Source organism: Leguminivora glycinivorella, chromosome 2 (genome assembly GCF_023078275.1).
Source record: "Leguminivora glycinivorella isolate SPB_JAAS2020 chromosome 2, LegGlyc_1.1, whole genome shotgun sequence".
NCBI lineage: Eukaryota > Metazoa > Arthropoda > Insecta > Lepidoptera > Tortricidae > Leguminivora > Leguminivora glycinivorella.
In genome coordinates this window covers 10,529,798-10,543,462 of record NC_062972.1, presented here as the reverse complement: position 1 = coordinate 10,543,462, position 13,665 = coordinate 10,529,798, and the positions used below count along the sequence as shown (strand labels likewise).

Here is a 13,665-nt window from a genome sequence, read left to right as displayed (position 1 = left end):
ATCTTGAGAAGCCCATAGAAAGGTGACATAGATATTCGCCAGAGTGACCAATAACTAAAGCACAGAGCTATTCTCTATAATTAACTCAGAAAATACCCTTCATACTTAAAAATGCTTTGAAATTGTGAATTCTTTGAAATATTTCATGGGTTTAAAGTTTTAAAAAGTTACCCGCCACTATGCTCGGGGGCTCGGTCTATTGAATAATAGATTAAACAATAATATTGTATTGCTCGACTTCGTAATACTTTAACAAGCAGGAAATCAAGTTACATTTCCATTGCAGGCTCTAATAGTATCAGAGAACAACAGCGGCGAGAACTTATCGTCCGCCACAGCGGCGCTGATGTCGCAGCCGCCGCCGCCGCACTTCTGCAGCACCGTCGTGCGGCTTATAGCGCTTCAAGTCATCAATACTGGGGTATGGATACTTTACAACATTATCTACATCTATCATACAGTTTGGCGACCTTCTCGCTATGCAATTGAACTCAATGCATGCAGTCTGTTGACTGGTCTTTGACAGTGAGCTTTCTGTACTTGTACTTTTATATATTCTGTAATGTTACATAGTTAAATTGTTGGATCTAATCACACGATAAGAAAAAATTACATATTACAATTAGGGTTCCCTATATCCGATCTACACGCCTACCCTACCCGTGTATCCGAGTTATTAGACGGGACGGGACCGTGAGCCCTAATTAGAATGGTGTTATAGGCACTAGTCCCACCAAAAACGAGTAAGCGATGAGCTATCGGTGATAGAAACGAACAAGAGATAGGCGTTCTCGTGCAAATAAAAGAGACGCGATTATAGCGCGAGTGAGTTATAGTTCGTCGCTGAACGCTTGCTCTTTCTTTTATTTAATAAATATTAAATAAAATAAAAGAGAGAGCAAGCGATAATAATTTAAAGCAGCAAATGCTTTAAATTATTTCATTTACAAAGCTTAAAAGTGTTTCGTAGTTGAGTACTTCTCAGTCTAATGTAATTATTTTTGGGCACAGGACAGCTACTCATTGGAGCAAATGTGCGGAGGCAGCGCCATTTTCCAGTCGGCGGAGAAGACAGAAAACATGCTGATGAATCTATTTATGCCTCTTTGTTTGAGAGTTGGAAGCGGGCGGAAAGGTAATCAAATTAAAGTTACGTAATTGTACATGTGAATGGGAGTTTGTTCGGGGTTCATGACATTAAAAAATCTGTCAATCCTATATGTACCTACACAATTTACATACAAAATCGAAGCAATAGGCTACTTGACCCTTTTTCAAAGTATGTCTTATATTATTTATTACTGTCTAATTAAACGAAAAAAAATAGTACCATATTTTATTACGGCTTAAAAACCCGCAAAAAAAATATTTAAAGTTTACTTTTACGTGATCAGGCAAAAACAACATCAGCCATATTAATCTATAGAATATATATGACATGACGTCAGTATATTTAGAAAAAATATTTCACATTGTCATACCCGTCAACGACTATGTATTTTAATACAATAGAGGTTGCTTCTATGGAGATCAGATTACTACCTCTAATTTCCATAGTTGATCTGAATTATGTGACGTCACTCCATTGGCCAACACCGTTTTCGGAGTCCATAATTAAAAAAAAACATACACACATATTTAATTAAAAATACGCAGTCATCGCGCACTTTTAATGCCCGCAAGCTATAAATATTGATTTCTTAAGTCAAATACTACAGAAAACAATAACTTGATGTGCTAAATTCGATACGAGTCTAGTAGCCTATACAAAATCGAATACAGATTATTTTGTAAATCTGGCCAGTATCAGCATCTATATGTTTGTCGTCAAATTAAATAGGCTAACAACTGAAAAGGAATCGTAACGTAACTTAACTTACACTATAAGATCGAAGCGAATACGTCCATCACTTCCTGTATTTCACAGACGTCCCACCGCTGCGTCAGTCGGACGTGTCCTACATCGTATCAGTAGTACTGAGCGCGCTCTGCCCGCCCGCCGCTCCGGGCCAACTGGCCGCAGTCAACGCCAAGCTCAATGCGGCCGAAGCTCGCGCTAACTCGCTCACCTTTACTGGCAGCCGGGATACGCGCAACACCACCAAGCTATCGCACCAGCTCTACAAGATTGCCTTTCTAGGTGAGTCTTATCGAATATGTTGCATCTAGTGTCACTCACCGCCGACAACGCCGCTCAATGCGGTAGAATTCGCGCTAACTCGCTCACCTTTACTGGCAGCCGCGATGCGCGCAACACGACCAATATGTCGCATCAGCTCTACAAGAACGCCTTCCTAGGTAAGTCTTATCGAATATGTTGCTAGTGTCACTAACCGCCGACAAAGCTCAATGCGGCCGAGGCTCGTGGTAACTCGCTCACTTTCACTGGCTTGAGTGGACGCTCGCCCTCGTCTACTCTATGCAGCGTCGACTCAGGACTTGTATGAGCTTCAATTGTTTGACAAGTACGCTGCACGCCCCGCCCCGCTGCACATCCAAAGTAAAGCGTGCACTCTGGCCTTATAGTAACCGATTTCAACCTTATGCGGCCCAAGTTCGCCAATATTGAGAGATACACAATTTTATTGCGTAATTTTACTTTAAAATTGCAGCCCTGAAGGTGCTGTGCGCATGTTTCACGTCCGAGCTGTGCTCAGAGTGGGGCCGGATCGCACGCGCCATGCGCGACTTGGGCCGCCGGAACGAAGCCGCGGCACACCTGTGGGACTTTCTAGAACATGTCGTCACCTACCGCACGCCGCTGTTTGTGCTACTGCTGCCATTCATTGTACACAAGGTATATTTTCGTATACATATACATATAAAGAATAAGAATGGTCATATAAGTTCATGTTGGAGAAACTACAGCGTAACTTAAAATTTAAATAGCTACTGGTGACCTCTCTATGGCTTCTAAGATACAGGCTCGCCCTAGTTTGGGAACCACTGTTTTAACCCTTGTTGTAATGTTTTTGCCTCAATAAACGATTTTCATTTCATTTCATATTTTATATCGGAATAACTTTTATTACTTAGTGCCAGTTAGGGAATGCTCCCGGGAATTCCCGGTACCAAAAGTACCGGGAAATCCCGGGATTTTTGAATTCTTTGGGTACCGGTACTGATGTTATAAAATCCCGGTTCTTCGGTACTTTTCGGTACTGAAAAATGGACAAAGATTACACACTAAAACGCATTTAATCACTTCAAAAATTTGAACGTAAACGACGGAATATCCATTGAATGCTGTACAAATGTAATGAAAATAGTTTCAAACGCGTTAGACTCGTCCCGCTCGGTATTCATTCATCGGCTATGATCGGGACCTCGGCGTCGGTTATACTTAGAGGGTAAACCAAACTAACTTTGCTAATGTTAGAATTAGTTGAGGTCTGTAATGATTTCTTGCACATGTCGTCCAGGTTTCGAAAGTATGCTTAGAACGCAGTTTGGTATACTATAATTTTGGTTCTAATAGGCGACCGGAATAAAATTCTACAATAGCCACCAAATTCTACAAAACCCTTTACTCCGAATCTCCCACACACCCACGGCCTGTGCCTGATTTAGAAGAAAGCTTCCAACATCAACATCGCATTTGTCGATTACTCTAAAGCTTTCGACAGTCTTCATCACAATTCCATTTTCACAGCTTTACGCAATCAAGATATAGATCCCAGATACATTCAGCTCATAACCACCATTTATCAAAATAGTACAGCCGCCATAAAACTACAGTCCTCAGGTTCCTCATTTTCTATTCAAAAAGGAGTCAAGCAAGGAGATCCGTTATCACCAAAACTGTTTACCAGCACACTTGAACAAGTCTTCCAGAAGCTTATGCCAAGTTGGGAAGATCGGGGCCTTATCGTCGGGAATAGAAGGCTAATCTTTGATTTGCCGACGACATTGTTCTGTTCTCCTCAACTGCCTCCGAACTACGATCAATGCTTCAAGACCTCAGTGACGCAAGCCTCGAGGTTGAACTTCAGATGAACATGTCGAAGACCAAGTTCATGACCAATAATAGCACCGCATAGTAGGATTGAGATAAACGGAGAATCAGTTGCATAGTCCATCTACTTGGGCCAACTAATTTCTTTCCAGGCGCGACAAGAAAAAGAAGTCGAAAGACGGACTGAAAACTCCTGGAGAAGCTATTGGTCCATAAAACATCTCATGAAAGGCGATTTGCCACTGTCACTTAAGCGAAAACTCATGGACTCCTGCGCTGCGCTCCAAAACAAAAATAGTCGACGTAAGTAGTTCGAAAAGCGGCAAAGCTGAAGTGGGACTAGGCCGGTCATTTCTGCCGAATGTCGAATGAGCTATGGGCCAAGATTACCACAGAGTGGCAGCCCAGGCCAAAACGGGGACCCGGCAGACCACGTATGCGATGGCGGAACAAGTTGGACTCCTTTATGAAAGAATGGCCGAGGACTGCACAAAACCGAGAGGAATGGAAAAAGCGGGGGTAAGCCGTTGCCCAGCAGTGGGACATCGCAGGCTCTTAATAATAATAAAACATAATGAGATGTTTGTTACACCATACTCTTGAACGTAGCCTCCCGAACATGGTCGCCGCTTGGCCAATACGTATCCAACAATCTCTGCATCAAGCGAGAGATTGTTGGATACGGTCGACCTATGGTAGCAAAACTTATCGACGACTTCCATTTTATGTTTTATTCATAACTTTACAACAAATGTACTAGTAAACCCTCAGTACCGAAAAGTACCGAAGAACCGGGATTTCCCGGTTCTTTCCCAGTACCGGAAATCTCAGTCCCGGTTCTGGGACTGGTACCGGTTCTGCATTCCCTAGTGCCAGTACACGCGCTTGGTGCAATTCAGTAAGCAATAATCACCTGTCAAAAACGGATCTTCGATCACGACGGTCGATGAAAAAATCTCAAGACGTCAGTGAGTCGTGGCGCGCCAGCATTCTGTTCGCAAGAAAAGAAGGCAGAATCTACGTTACGTGCGCGGAGTGATTACAGATGCTGGTGCCTTATGTCGGTCGACTGAGATGTAACTCTCTCAAGAAAGATCTCGGATGTGTAATGGAACGCAGAATTCAGATTATTCGTATACTTACAGCTATCTCAGCCGCCCATTGGTGACAACGAGCGGCACATGCAGTTCGTGGTCCGCGAGCGCGTCCGCGGGCTAAAACTACCCGCGGCACGAGCACGTGGCGCGCTTCTGGCAGAGCTGGCGAGAGATCTACGCACGCTACGTGACAAGCACGACCACTGCAAGTTCGGTTAGTACTAACCTAACCTAACGAAAGAGTCGTAAACTCGTAACTCCATACATCATTAAATTCGAGTTATTTGTAGTGACATCTAGAGTGAAACACGCGTCAAATAGCGTAAATTATCAGTAGGTACCACTACTCGACACTAGGTGTTAACAGTGTCGCGTGTGCCAAAAATTTAATATTAAAACAGTTTACAACTTATAATACAAGCAGAAGGAATTGAAAACAGAATACTGATTGATACTATTGTGATATTAACTAAAAATTTTTGAGCATTAGACTTTTTGTCCGTCATGACATCTATTGCCAAGTAGCAGTACTATTAATTTACGCTATTTGACGCTAGATGTCACTACAAATAACTCGAATTTACTGATGTATGGAGTTACAACTCTTTCCTTCTTATTCCTCAATGGCCTAACGTGCGTTACATACAGTGGCCCGTGCAACTCGTCGTAGTATTAATAATAGTAGCGACAAATCTGGCGCCAATCAGTATTTTGGCTTGTCTTTTCACAGTTCCTTTTTCTTCTCATTTTCGACATAGTTCGCAACTACCCACAATGTACTCCTTCAATCTTTCTGTTTCCGCTTTGTTTATATTATCCGCGACGGTCGTAGATACTAGTGATCAGCGAGTCTCATTTGATTGTAATTTACCGACCATGTATGGTCTACTTCTTAGACAGCAAGTTATTTTTTATTATTTTCCCAGAACAAATAGCGGAGAACATAAGCGCGGGCGGCAAGCGCGCGTCGGAAGTGTTCGGGCGCTCGGGCGACAAGGCGGCGCAGCACCGGCCCTCGCTCATCTCCATGCTGGTGGGCCGCTCCGGCCTGCCGCGGACCCCGGACCACCCCTCAGCACCGCTCTCTGCTCCCAGAGGTACCGCGGATACATATAGATCCAGTACACTGGATACTACAGTATAGTACAAGCGCGCGTCGGAAGTGTTCGGGCGCTCGGGCGACAAGGCGGCGCAGCACCGGCCCTCGCTCATCTCCATGCTGGTGGGCCGCTCCGGCCTGCCGCGGACCCCGGACCACCCCTCAGCACCGCTCTCTGCTCCCAGAGGTACCGCGGATACATATAGATCCAGTACACTGGATACTACAGTATAGTACAAGCGCGCGTCGGAAGTGTTCGGGCGCTCGGGCGACAAGGCGGCGCAGCACCGGCCCTCGCTCATCTCCATGCTGGTGGGCCGCTCCGGCCTGCCGCGGACCCCGGACCACCCCTCAGCACCGCTCTCTGCTCCCAGAGGTACCGCGGATACATATAGATCCAGTACACTGGATACTACAGTATAGTACAAGCGCGCGTCGGAAGTGTTCGGGCGCTCGGGCGACAAGGCGGCGCAGCACCGGCCCTCGCTCATCTCCATGCTGGTGGGCCGCTCCGGCCTGCCGCGGACCCCGGACCACCCCTCAGCACCGCTCTCTGCTCCCAGAGGTACCGCGGATACATATAGATCCAGTACACTGGATACTACAGTATAGTACAAGCGCGCGTCGGAAGTGTTCGGGCGCTCGGGCGACAAGGCGGCGCAGCACCGGCCCTCGCTCATCTCCATGCTGGTGGGCCGCTCCGGCCTGCCGCGGACCCCGGACCACCCCTCAGCACCGCTCTCTGCTCCCAGAGGTACCGCGGATACATATTGATCCAGTACACTGGATACTACAGTATAGCGCAAGCACGCGTCTGAAGTTGGTGACAAGGCGGCGCAGCAGCCGAGGCTCGGAACCGGTTTATTTTTTACCGGTTTATTTCGATTTTACTCCGAACTTTGTAAAGAACGCGAACGTTATGAGAACTTTATTTTAACCGAAATAAACCGGTTTATTCGACGAGCGGCGAGACGCACCGGCGCCGCATATATACGTACGTTCACGCAGCGACTTTTTTGTTTGGTTAGAACAGTATTATAGTACCTATCATGTTTAGCGGAATAAACCGGTTTATTTCGTTCTATTCCGGTTAATCGAACGAAACCTTTATGAAAGCGTTCCCCTAAAAACCGGTTTAAAAATAGCGGTTTTTCGAGCGAAAACGAAATTTAAAGGTTTTGCCGCAAGTATACGATAACGGTTTGAAAATTTAACCGGTTGTTGCCGAGCCCTGGCAGCAACGACTCCTGCTCATTTCCATATTGGTGTGCGGGGTGTGCCGCTCCCGTATCAGCTTTCTGATAATTGTATACCCGAATTGGGTCACCGTTGTAACTTACTAATGTAACGAATTAACACCTGTATAACACGGTTGAACAATAAAGAACTGTCTGTCTACCCGTAGAGATACCCCTGCAGGCTTCCGAAGCATCCGTGACTTTCTGACAAGTATGTCAGTGTGAGACAGATGTAATCCACGTGGATAATAGCCCGGCGTACACATATATGCAATGTAGTATATTACGATACAAGCGCGTCTGAAGTGCCAATATACTTGCCTTCTTTCTTACATAAAACTATCATCATTTCACTTGAGATTGTATTTCAGAATCGGTGTCGAGCAGTTCTACGACGAGTCAACACTTGGTCGGCTTCGACCTACCGGGAACGCGCACTGATAACGGCAACAGTCATTCCAACATAGGTACTGTTACCTAATAATCCCAAATCATCATCATCATCATTCTCCTTGCGTTATCCTTCCAACCCGGAGGGTAAACTAGACCTTGCTGGAATTAGTCCGGTTTCCTCTCGATGTTTTCCTTCACCGAAAAGCGACTGGTAAATATCAAATGATATTTCGCACATAAGTTCTGAAAAAGTCATTGGTGCGAACCGGGGTTCGAACCCGCGACCTCCGGAACGAAAGTCGCACGCACTTACCGCTACGCTACCAGCGCTTCCCAAAATCAAAAAATAATCCCAAATGACCTAGTAAAAATTATGAATGAATTGAATGAATTTCGAACCTTCGGTGTCACAAATAGAATTAAACTGATTTTGCTCTGTTATGCAGGGTCGTCGACGTACGGCAGTGATACCAAGACGGGCAGCACGCCATCTTATAGTACTACTCAGACTAAGCTGCGCTTCGTCTCTTCCGTCGAGTTTAAACTCACCACCGGTAAGACACACAATACCACCTTTTGTGTAATGACAACAAGCAAAATTGTGGTTCTTAAACGTTTGTGTTTCAGGTGAGACCTCCCAAACTCCGCTTTCCCCGCTGTCACCCGGCGAGTGGTCTGGCGACCGTAATGGCGACAATGACGACGACCGGCCGCGGCTGCAGCGCGCACACGGGCCTTCCAAGAAAACCTTCAAGTTCCGACGCAGCCGACATACCAAGCCTGAGGTTAGTTTTACCAAAGAGGATCGAGTATTATAGAGAGTTACTGTCAAAGTAAAATGTGTAATCACAGTGCATAGACTGCCATCTCTCGACACAGGCTTAAAACTTTTGAACCTCAGTTTTGACAATTTGGCTCATATTCTTAGCTCGATATGTTTTAAAATGTCAAATATTAATATTAGCGCCATCTAGCTGAGCGTACCCCAAAGGTGTAATGCCATCTAGGCCACCATACCTTTTTCTGTATGGTACTGGGGTACGTTTTTTTCTTAGACTTTATCTGTCTATACGGAGTTATATATGTCTTTGGTTTTACAAATTACACATTTCACCAACAGCCACCTTCTTTCCGAATCACTTCATTGCCACCTGGCCGGATGTCTTCTTTGGTCGGGTGGAGCAGACTTATCAAACGATGCCAAGATATCGATAGTCGGGTACCTAAATAAAATTATTTTCGTGTGATACTGGACCATGGATGATTTTACTAATTCTGTTGCGGTACAAATTCACGAAAAAAAATGTACTTGTTTGTACTTACGTTTAAAAAAAATGTACCTTTATGGTTTTGGAGTTTCGACATAGGGGCCGTGGTCGTGCTAGGTAGGTACTCCCTGGCACGACCACACTATATTTAATGATTTTTTAAATTTCTGTTGTGGTACAAATTCACGAAAAAAAATGTACTTTTTTGTACTTACCTTTTTTTTAAAAAAACCCGCATGGTTTCGGAGTTTCGACATGGGTTGTGGTCGTGCTAGGATAGGTACTACCTGGCACGACCACACTAAGTTTTTGAAGTAATTTACAAAGTACAATTTCTAAACATTTATTTAACATTCATTTGACCATCAAATTAAACATAAATATAGGGTGGTCGTGCCCAACCCATGTCAAAACTCCGAAACCATGCGGGTATTTTTTTTAAAAAGGTAAGTACAAAAAAGTACATTTTTTTTCGTGAATTTGTACTGCAACAGAAATTTAAAAACTCATTAAATATAGTGTGGTCGTGCCAGGGAGTACCTACCTAGCACGACCACGGCCCCTATGTCGAAACTCCAAAACCATAAAGGTACATTTTTTTTCGTGAATTTGTACCGCAACAGAATTAATAAAATCATCCGTGGTCGTGCTGTATAGTATCACACTTATTTTCACCACACCAACTAATAAAGGCTTTCTTTGCTATTCGAAAACAGATATCAAAATTGCATTTTATCCATATGAGTGCAAAGTAATTTCATACAAATTTTAACTTGATGTCTAAAGCGGGGTGTCGGAATTCACGTATAAATGATGATTTGGAATCATAAACGTCAAATAAATTGAAGTACTTTATTTATTTTGATGTTTTACAGTTCAGATTTTCATAGTGTTGGTGCGGTGAAAAATTTTGTGTTTCACTCGGTGGCAAAGTTTATTTAACCTTCGTGCCTTGATACCCTCGCAACGCTCAAGATTCCGCTTTTTGAACCACTCGCTATGCTCGCGGTTCAATATTGGAATCTTTCGCTTGCTCGGGTATCAATATCGGCACGTGCGGTTAAACAACAACTTTGCCCCCTTGTAAAACAAATAACTATTGTTCGTCAAACCCAATAAACCGAGAAGCCATATATTATCACGCTAGCGTGCTAGGTCCGCAGGATTTTATTTCAAACGTTCCACAGTAAAATTTATACACTCGAACTTCTTTGTCAGTAGATATCTCGCAATTTATCATTTGTTATTCACAGCAACAGAACTCGCGCCTGGAATCCGATGAATGCTCGTCCCCGGGCCCCGAGAGCACGCCGGCGCGGCGCGCCTGGCCGCCACTGCTGGCGCCCACGGCCATCAATACTGACACCTCGTACGACAGCGAGATCTCGCAGACATCCTCCACCTCGGGATACAGGCGAGTTAAATCTTATTGACAATGTTAATCTAATTTGCAATGTTAGTTGTTACTGCCTTTGCCTTATCACCAGCTCGGATCGCGACATTTGTCTGATTGTTTTTCGGCGAAATAGGTACTTGCAGACATATTTGCGCTTTAAACTACTTGGTGCTAGCCTTCATTCGGTGTTGGCCGCATCTCCGAATATCATCATCTCTCTGTACTCTTGACGCTTGAATGTTTTCATGTTCCTAATGACGGTGTTACTCGCATTCGTGTGATTCCTTGCTATAGAATTGTTTTGTTTTAATTTTCTTTGTATCGTTTCGTATTTTAAAATTGCACACGTAAAATCACCTGCCAACAGTTCGAAATATCTCAGCCTAACCTAACACTTCAACTGGATATATTAGTTGAGATGTTTACCAAGGTCGATTCTGTTAAGGCCGGAAGGATAATATGATCGTATTTCTATGATAAACATATGATAGTGGACTATCGGCCTAAGACTCAAAATTCTGGTTTGCCACGAGTAACCATAACTTTTTAATGTCCACAGAGAGAGCTACAGCCTGCAGGCGTCGATGACGGAGTCGCCGGGCGGGTCCGCGCGCGCGGCGCTGGCGTCGCCCGAGCCGCCGTCGCAGCGCACGGCCACGCCCACGGCCAGCCCCGACGGTAAACACGCCTTCGTATGTATACCTCATACCCGTGTCCGTGTCGTGCGCTGTCTCCTCCTTCCACGCCAGACATGTATGGGTGCGTCGAGGACAAACTACCGCTGTTTATTGCGGGTTTCATGCACCGGTCTTTGTGCACAACGTTGCAGAGTCCGTTTCTAAATTATTGACATGCTAATGGTTTAGCACAACCTGCGTTCTCGCGCGCGAATTGCAACTTCAAGTTTGGACTCGCGGGCGGTAGCGCAAGTTGTGCTAGACCGCCTGATAAACTGTCGTAATACTATCGGTACCTAAACCTAAATACTATTTGACACTGATGTGGGTATTTTTAGATTAAGTGCACCAAAATGGTGCATATTATAGAATCGATAATCAATTGCACTTCTTTAAATCTGCTTCTTTTTCCTACCTATTATTTAGCAGATCTGGAAAAAATAGCAGAATAGTTTTCTGCAGCAGAACTGAACGAATCTTTAAAACTCACATTACATATTTCTTTTAGTTTTTTACACCATACATCTTTGGTCATTTACTTATCTGTCTATTTATAACCTTCTCATTTCATATTTTTTCTTACGTGTTTATCCCTACAATTTAACTATTGTATGCATGGGGTGTTGAACTTCTTTAGTTTTTGTTATATCAGGTTAGATGGTCATCCAGGTCATCTGAAAATCTGTTATTAAGGTGCACTTTATTTATGACTATTTCGACTCTTTTTCTTCTCTCTTACAGTTTACTTATTATGTTATCCACAAATTAGATACAAAACATTACAATATAGTCGATTTTTTTAACTCCCAGCATCTATAAGCGAGTCGGGCACATCGTCCGCCGAGCGCACGGCGCTGCTTGGCGCGGCCAGCCAGCGATCGCTTCTGCTCAGCAGCGAGCTACGCGACGAAGACACGCTGCTGTAATCACATCACCTAAGGACTGAAACTCGGGAATGCTAATCATCAGTTAAAATTCTAATGCTAAATAATGTCAGTAGTAAAGATAGGCTCGTTCATACAATGTCGAGCAAATATGCGCACAATAAACGCCCTTTGCACACAGGTCTACGAAATGGCCTACGCCGTATTGGCTTTGACGGTGACAGATCGGTTAGAAAATTCTTTGGCCAGCAGAGGACAACTGACTTTAAGGAAACGTTTTAAAGCTCACAACACAATTGATTGTATATATCGTACCTAATAACGACACTGCCGACTAACACACAATGTATCTTCAATGGTATGAATTAGAGTAACAATAAGTTCACATACAGTTAAATAGGTAGTTAATGGTGTCAACCAGTTATTACATCCCATCAACAGGGGCAGGAGAGGGGTCATGCCAAGTTGACAATACATTTTAAAAGAGTCAAGTGCTCAAGTGTTACATATGAAAAAAAGGTGACATGTCCAAAAACTCTAAATTTGGTGTTATGTAATGAATGGATGTCTTCTTGACCTTCTGAGACAGTTACTATTGAAAGTATAATTCTAGCAGAACAAAATTACTATACACATACACTATACATGTTTAGCATTTGAAAAGTACTTAAGTATGTCTCTAAAATGTTGAAGTAAATAGATAGGTAGATGTTGATAATAATTAGACATTAGACTGGAACGTTATTTTTATTGCGCATATGACTAACATGATTGTACTGAGTATGTCTACATAATTAATTGCCAACTGAAGTGTAAATTTTTAATAATAAAACTACCGTAAAATCGGGTAACTCACGTAAAATTGTCGAAGATCGCTCGACATGTTTCGCTCCGTAACGAGGATCATTTACGTGCAGACTGACGTAGTCGGCGTCGGGATAATATGAAGTGCAAAACTTGCACATATGCAGAACAAAAATCAAAAACTATGCCTATTATTTTATTAATAGGTGAATTTGTGATATGTGATGTAGATAAAATGTACTTCACCCTTCTTTTATCCCGGCCAGTAGTTATAAAATAAATACACGAAATTATACTTTGCACTAGGTCGGAACTGGTGTTTTTAGGCCGGTATCATTAAAAAAAAACCTCGAAACAGACTAATATTTTTAATTATTATTTGTGCCGTTTGTATATCCGAGGTCTTTATAGAGAGTACGTCGTAGACGTCGCATCGGACCGATAGATGGCGCCATCGTTCGTTGTAAGTCGCTCCGGCGTCTCACCGCCGCGATGTTGGTAGTCCCGTTTTTCCCCACCTGCAACACAAGGCCCCCCGCGCCCGGACCCGCCACCAGCCACCCACATTGTTTCGTCGAACGCCGAAGTGACCGGTTGTCGCGTATTCCGTTCGAACATTTTTACAGCATGGTGTCTCGAAATTAATCTTTTAGTTTCTATTTCCTTGTTATTTCTGGTCAAACCAGAGTTATTCGTGTTTTTATTTAAAAAGTGGCTTATAACGTTTCGGAATTATGAAATTTTTCAATTTCATCCGTCAATTCTTTCTTCCCTTTTAATTTGCGCTCGTTCGTCTTGAATAATGAGATATATTATGCCTCGCTAGCGATCATTATTCGTCTTTCGGGGTTCTC

At 43.6% G+C, this 13,665-nt stretch overlaps 1 protein-coding gene across 1 annotated transcript in view; it reads left to right on the top strand.

Annotated features, from left to right (window-relative positions):
• Positions 1 to 13,184, top strand: part of LOC125237475 (protein unc-80 homolog) — a 70,307-nt gene extending 57,123 nt beyond the window's left edge. Inside the window, 13 exon segments of the mRNA XM_048144585.1 lie at positions 287 to 421; positions 1,012 to 1,135; positions 1,928 to 2,140; positions 2,613 to 2,797; positions 5,101 to 5,266; positions 5,979 to 6,149; positions 7,160 to 7,174; positions 7,749 to 7,856; positions 8,229 to 8,336; positions 8,410 to 8,567; positions 10,304 to 10,464; positions 11,006 to 11,124; positions 11,934 to 13,184. Coding sequence (XP_048000542.1) covers positions 287 to 421; positions 1,012 to 1,135; positions 1,928 to 2,140; positions 2,613 to 2,797; positions 5,101 to 5,266; positions 5,979 to 6,149; positions 7,160 to 7,174; positions 7,749 to 7,856; positions 8,229 to 8,336; positions 8,410 to 8,567; positions 10,304 to 10,464; positions 11,006 to 11,124; positions 11,934 to 12,049 — 1,779 coding nt within the window. The 3' untranslated portion in view covers positions 12,050 to 13,184.
• Positions 13,185 to 13,665: the final 481 nt, after the last annotated feature.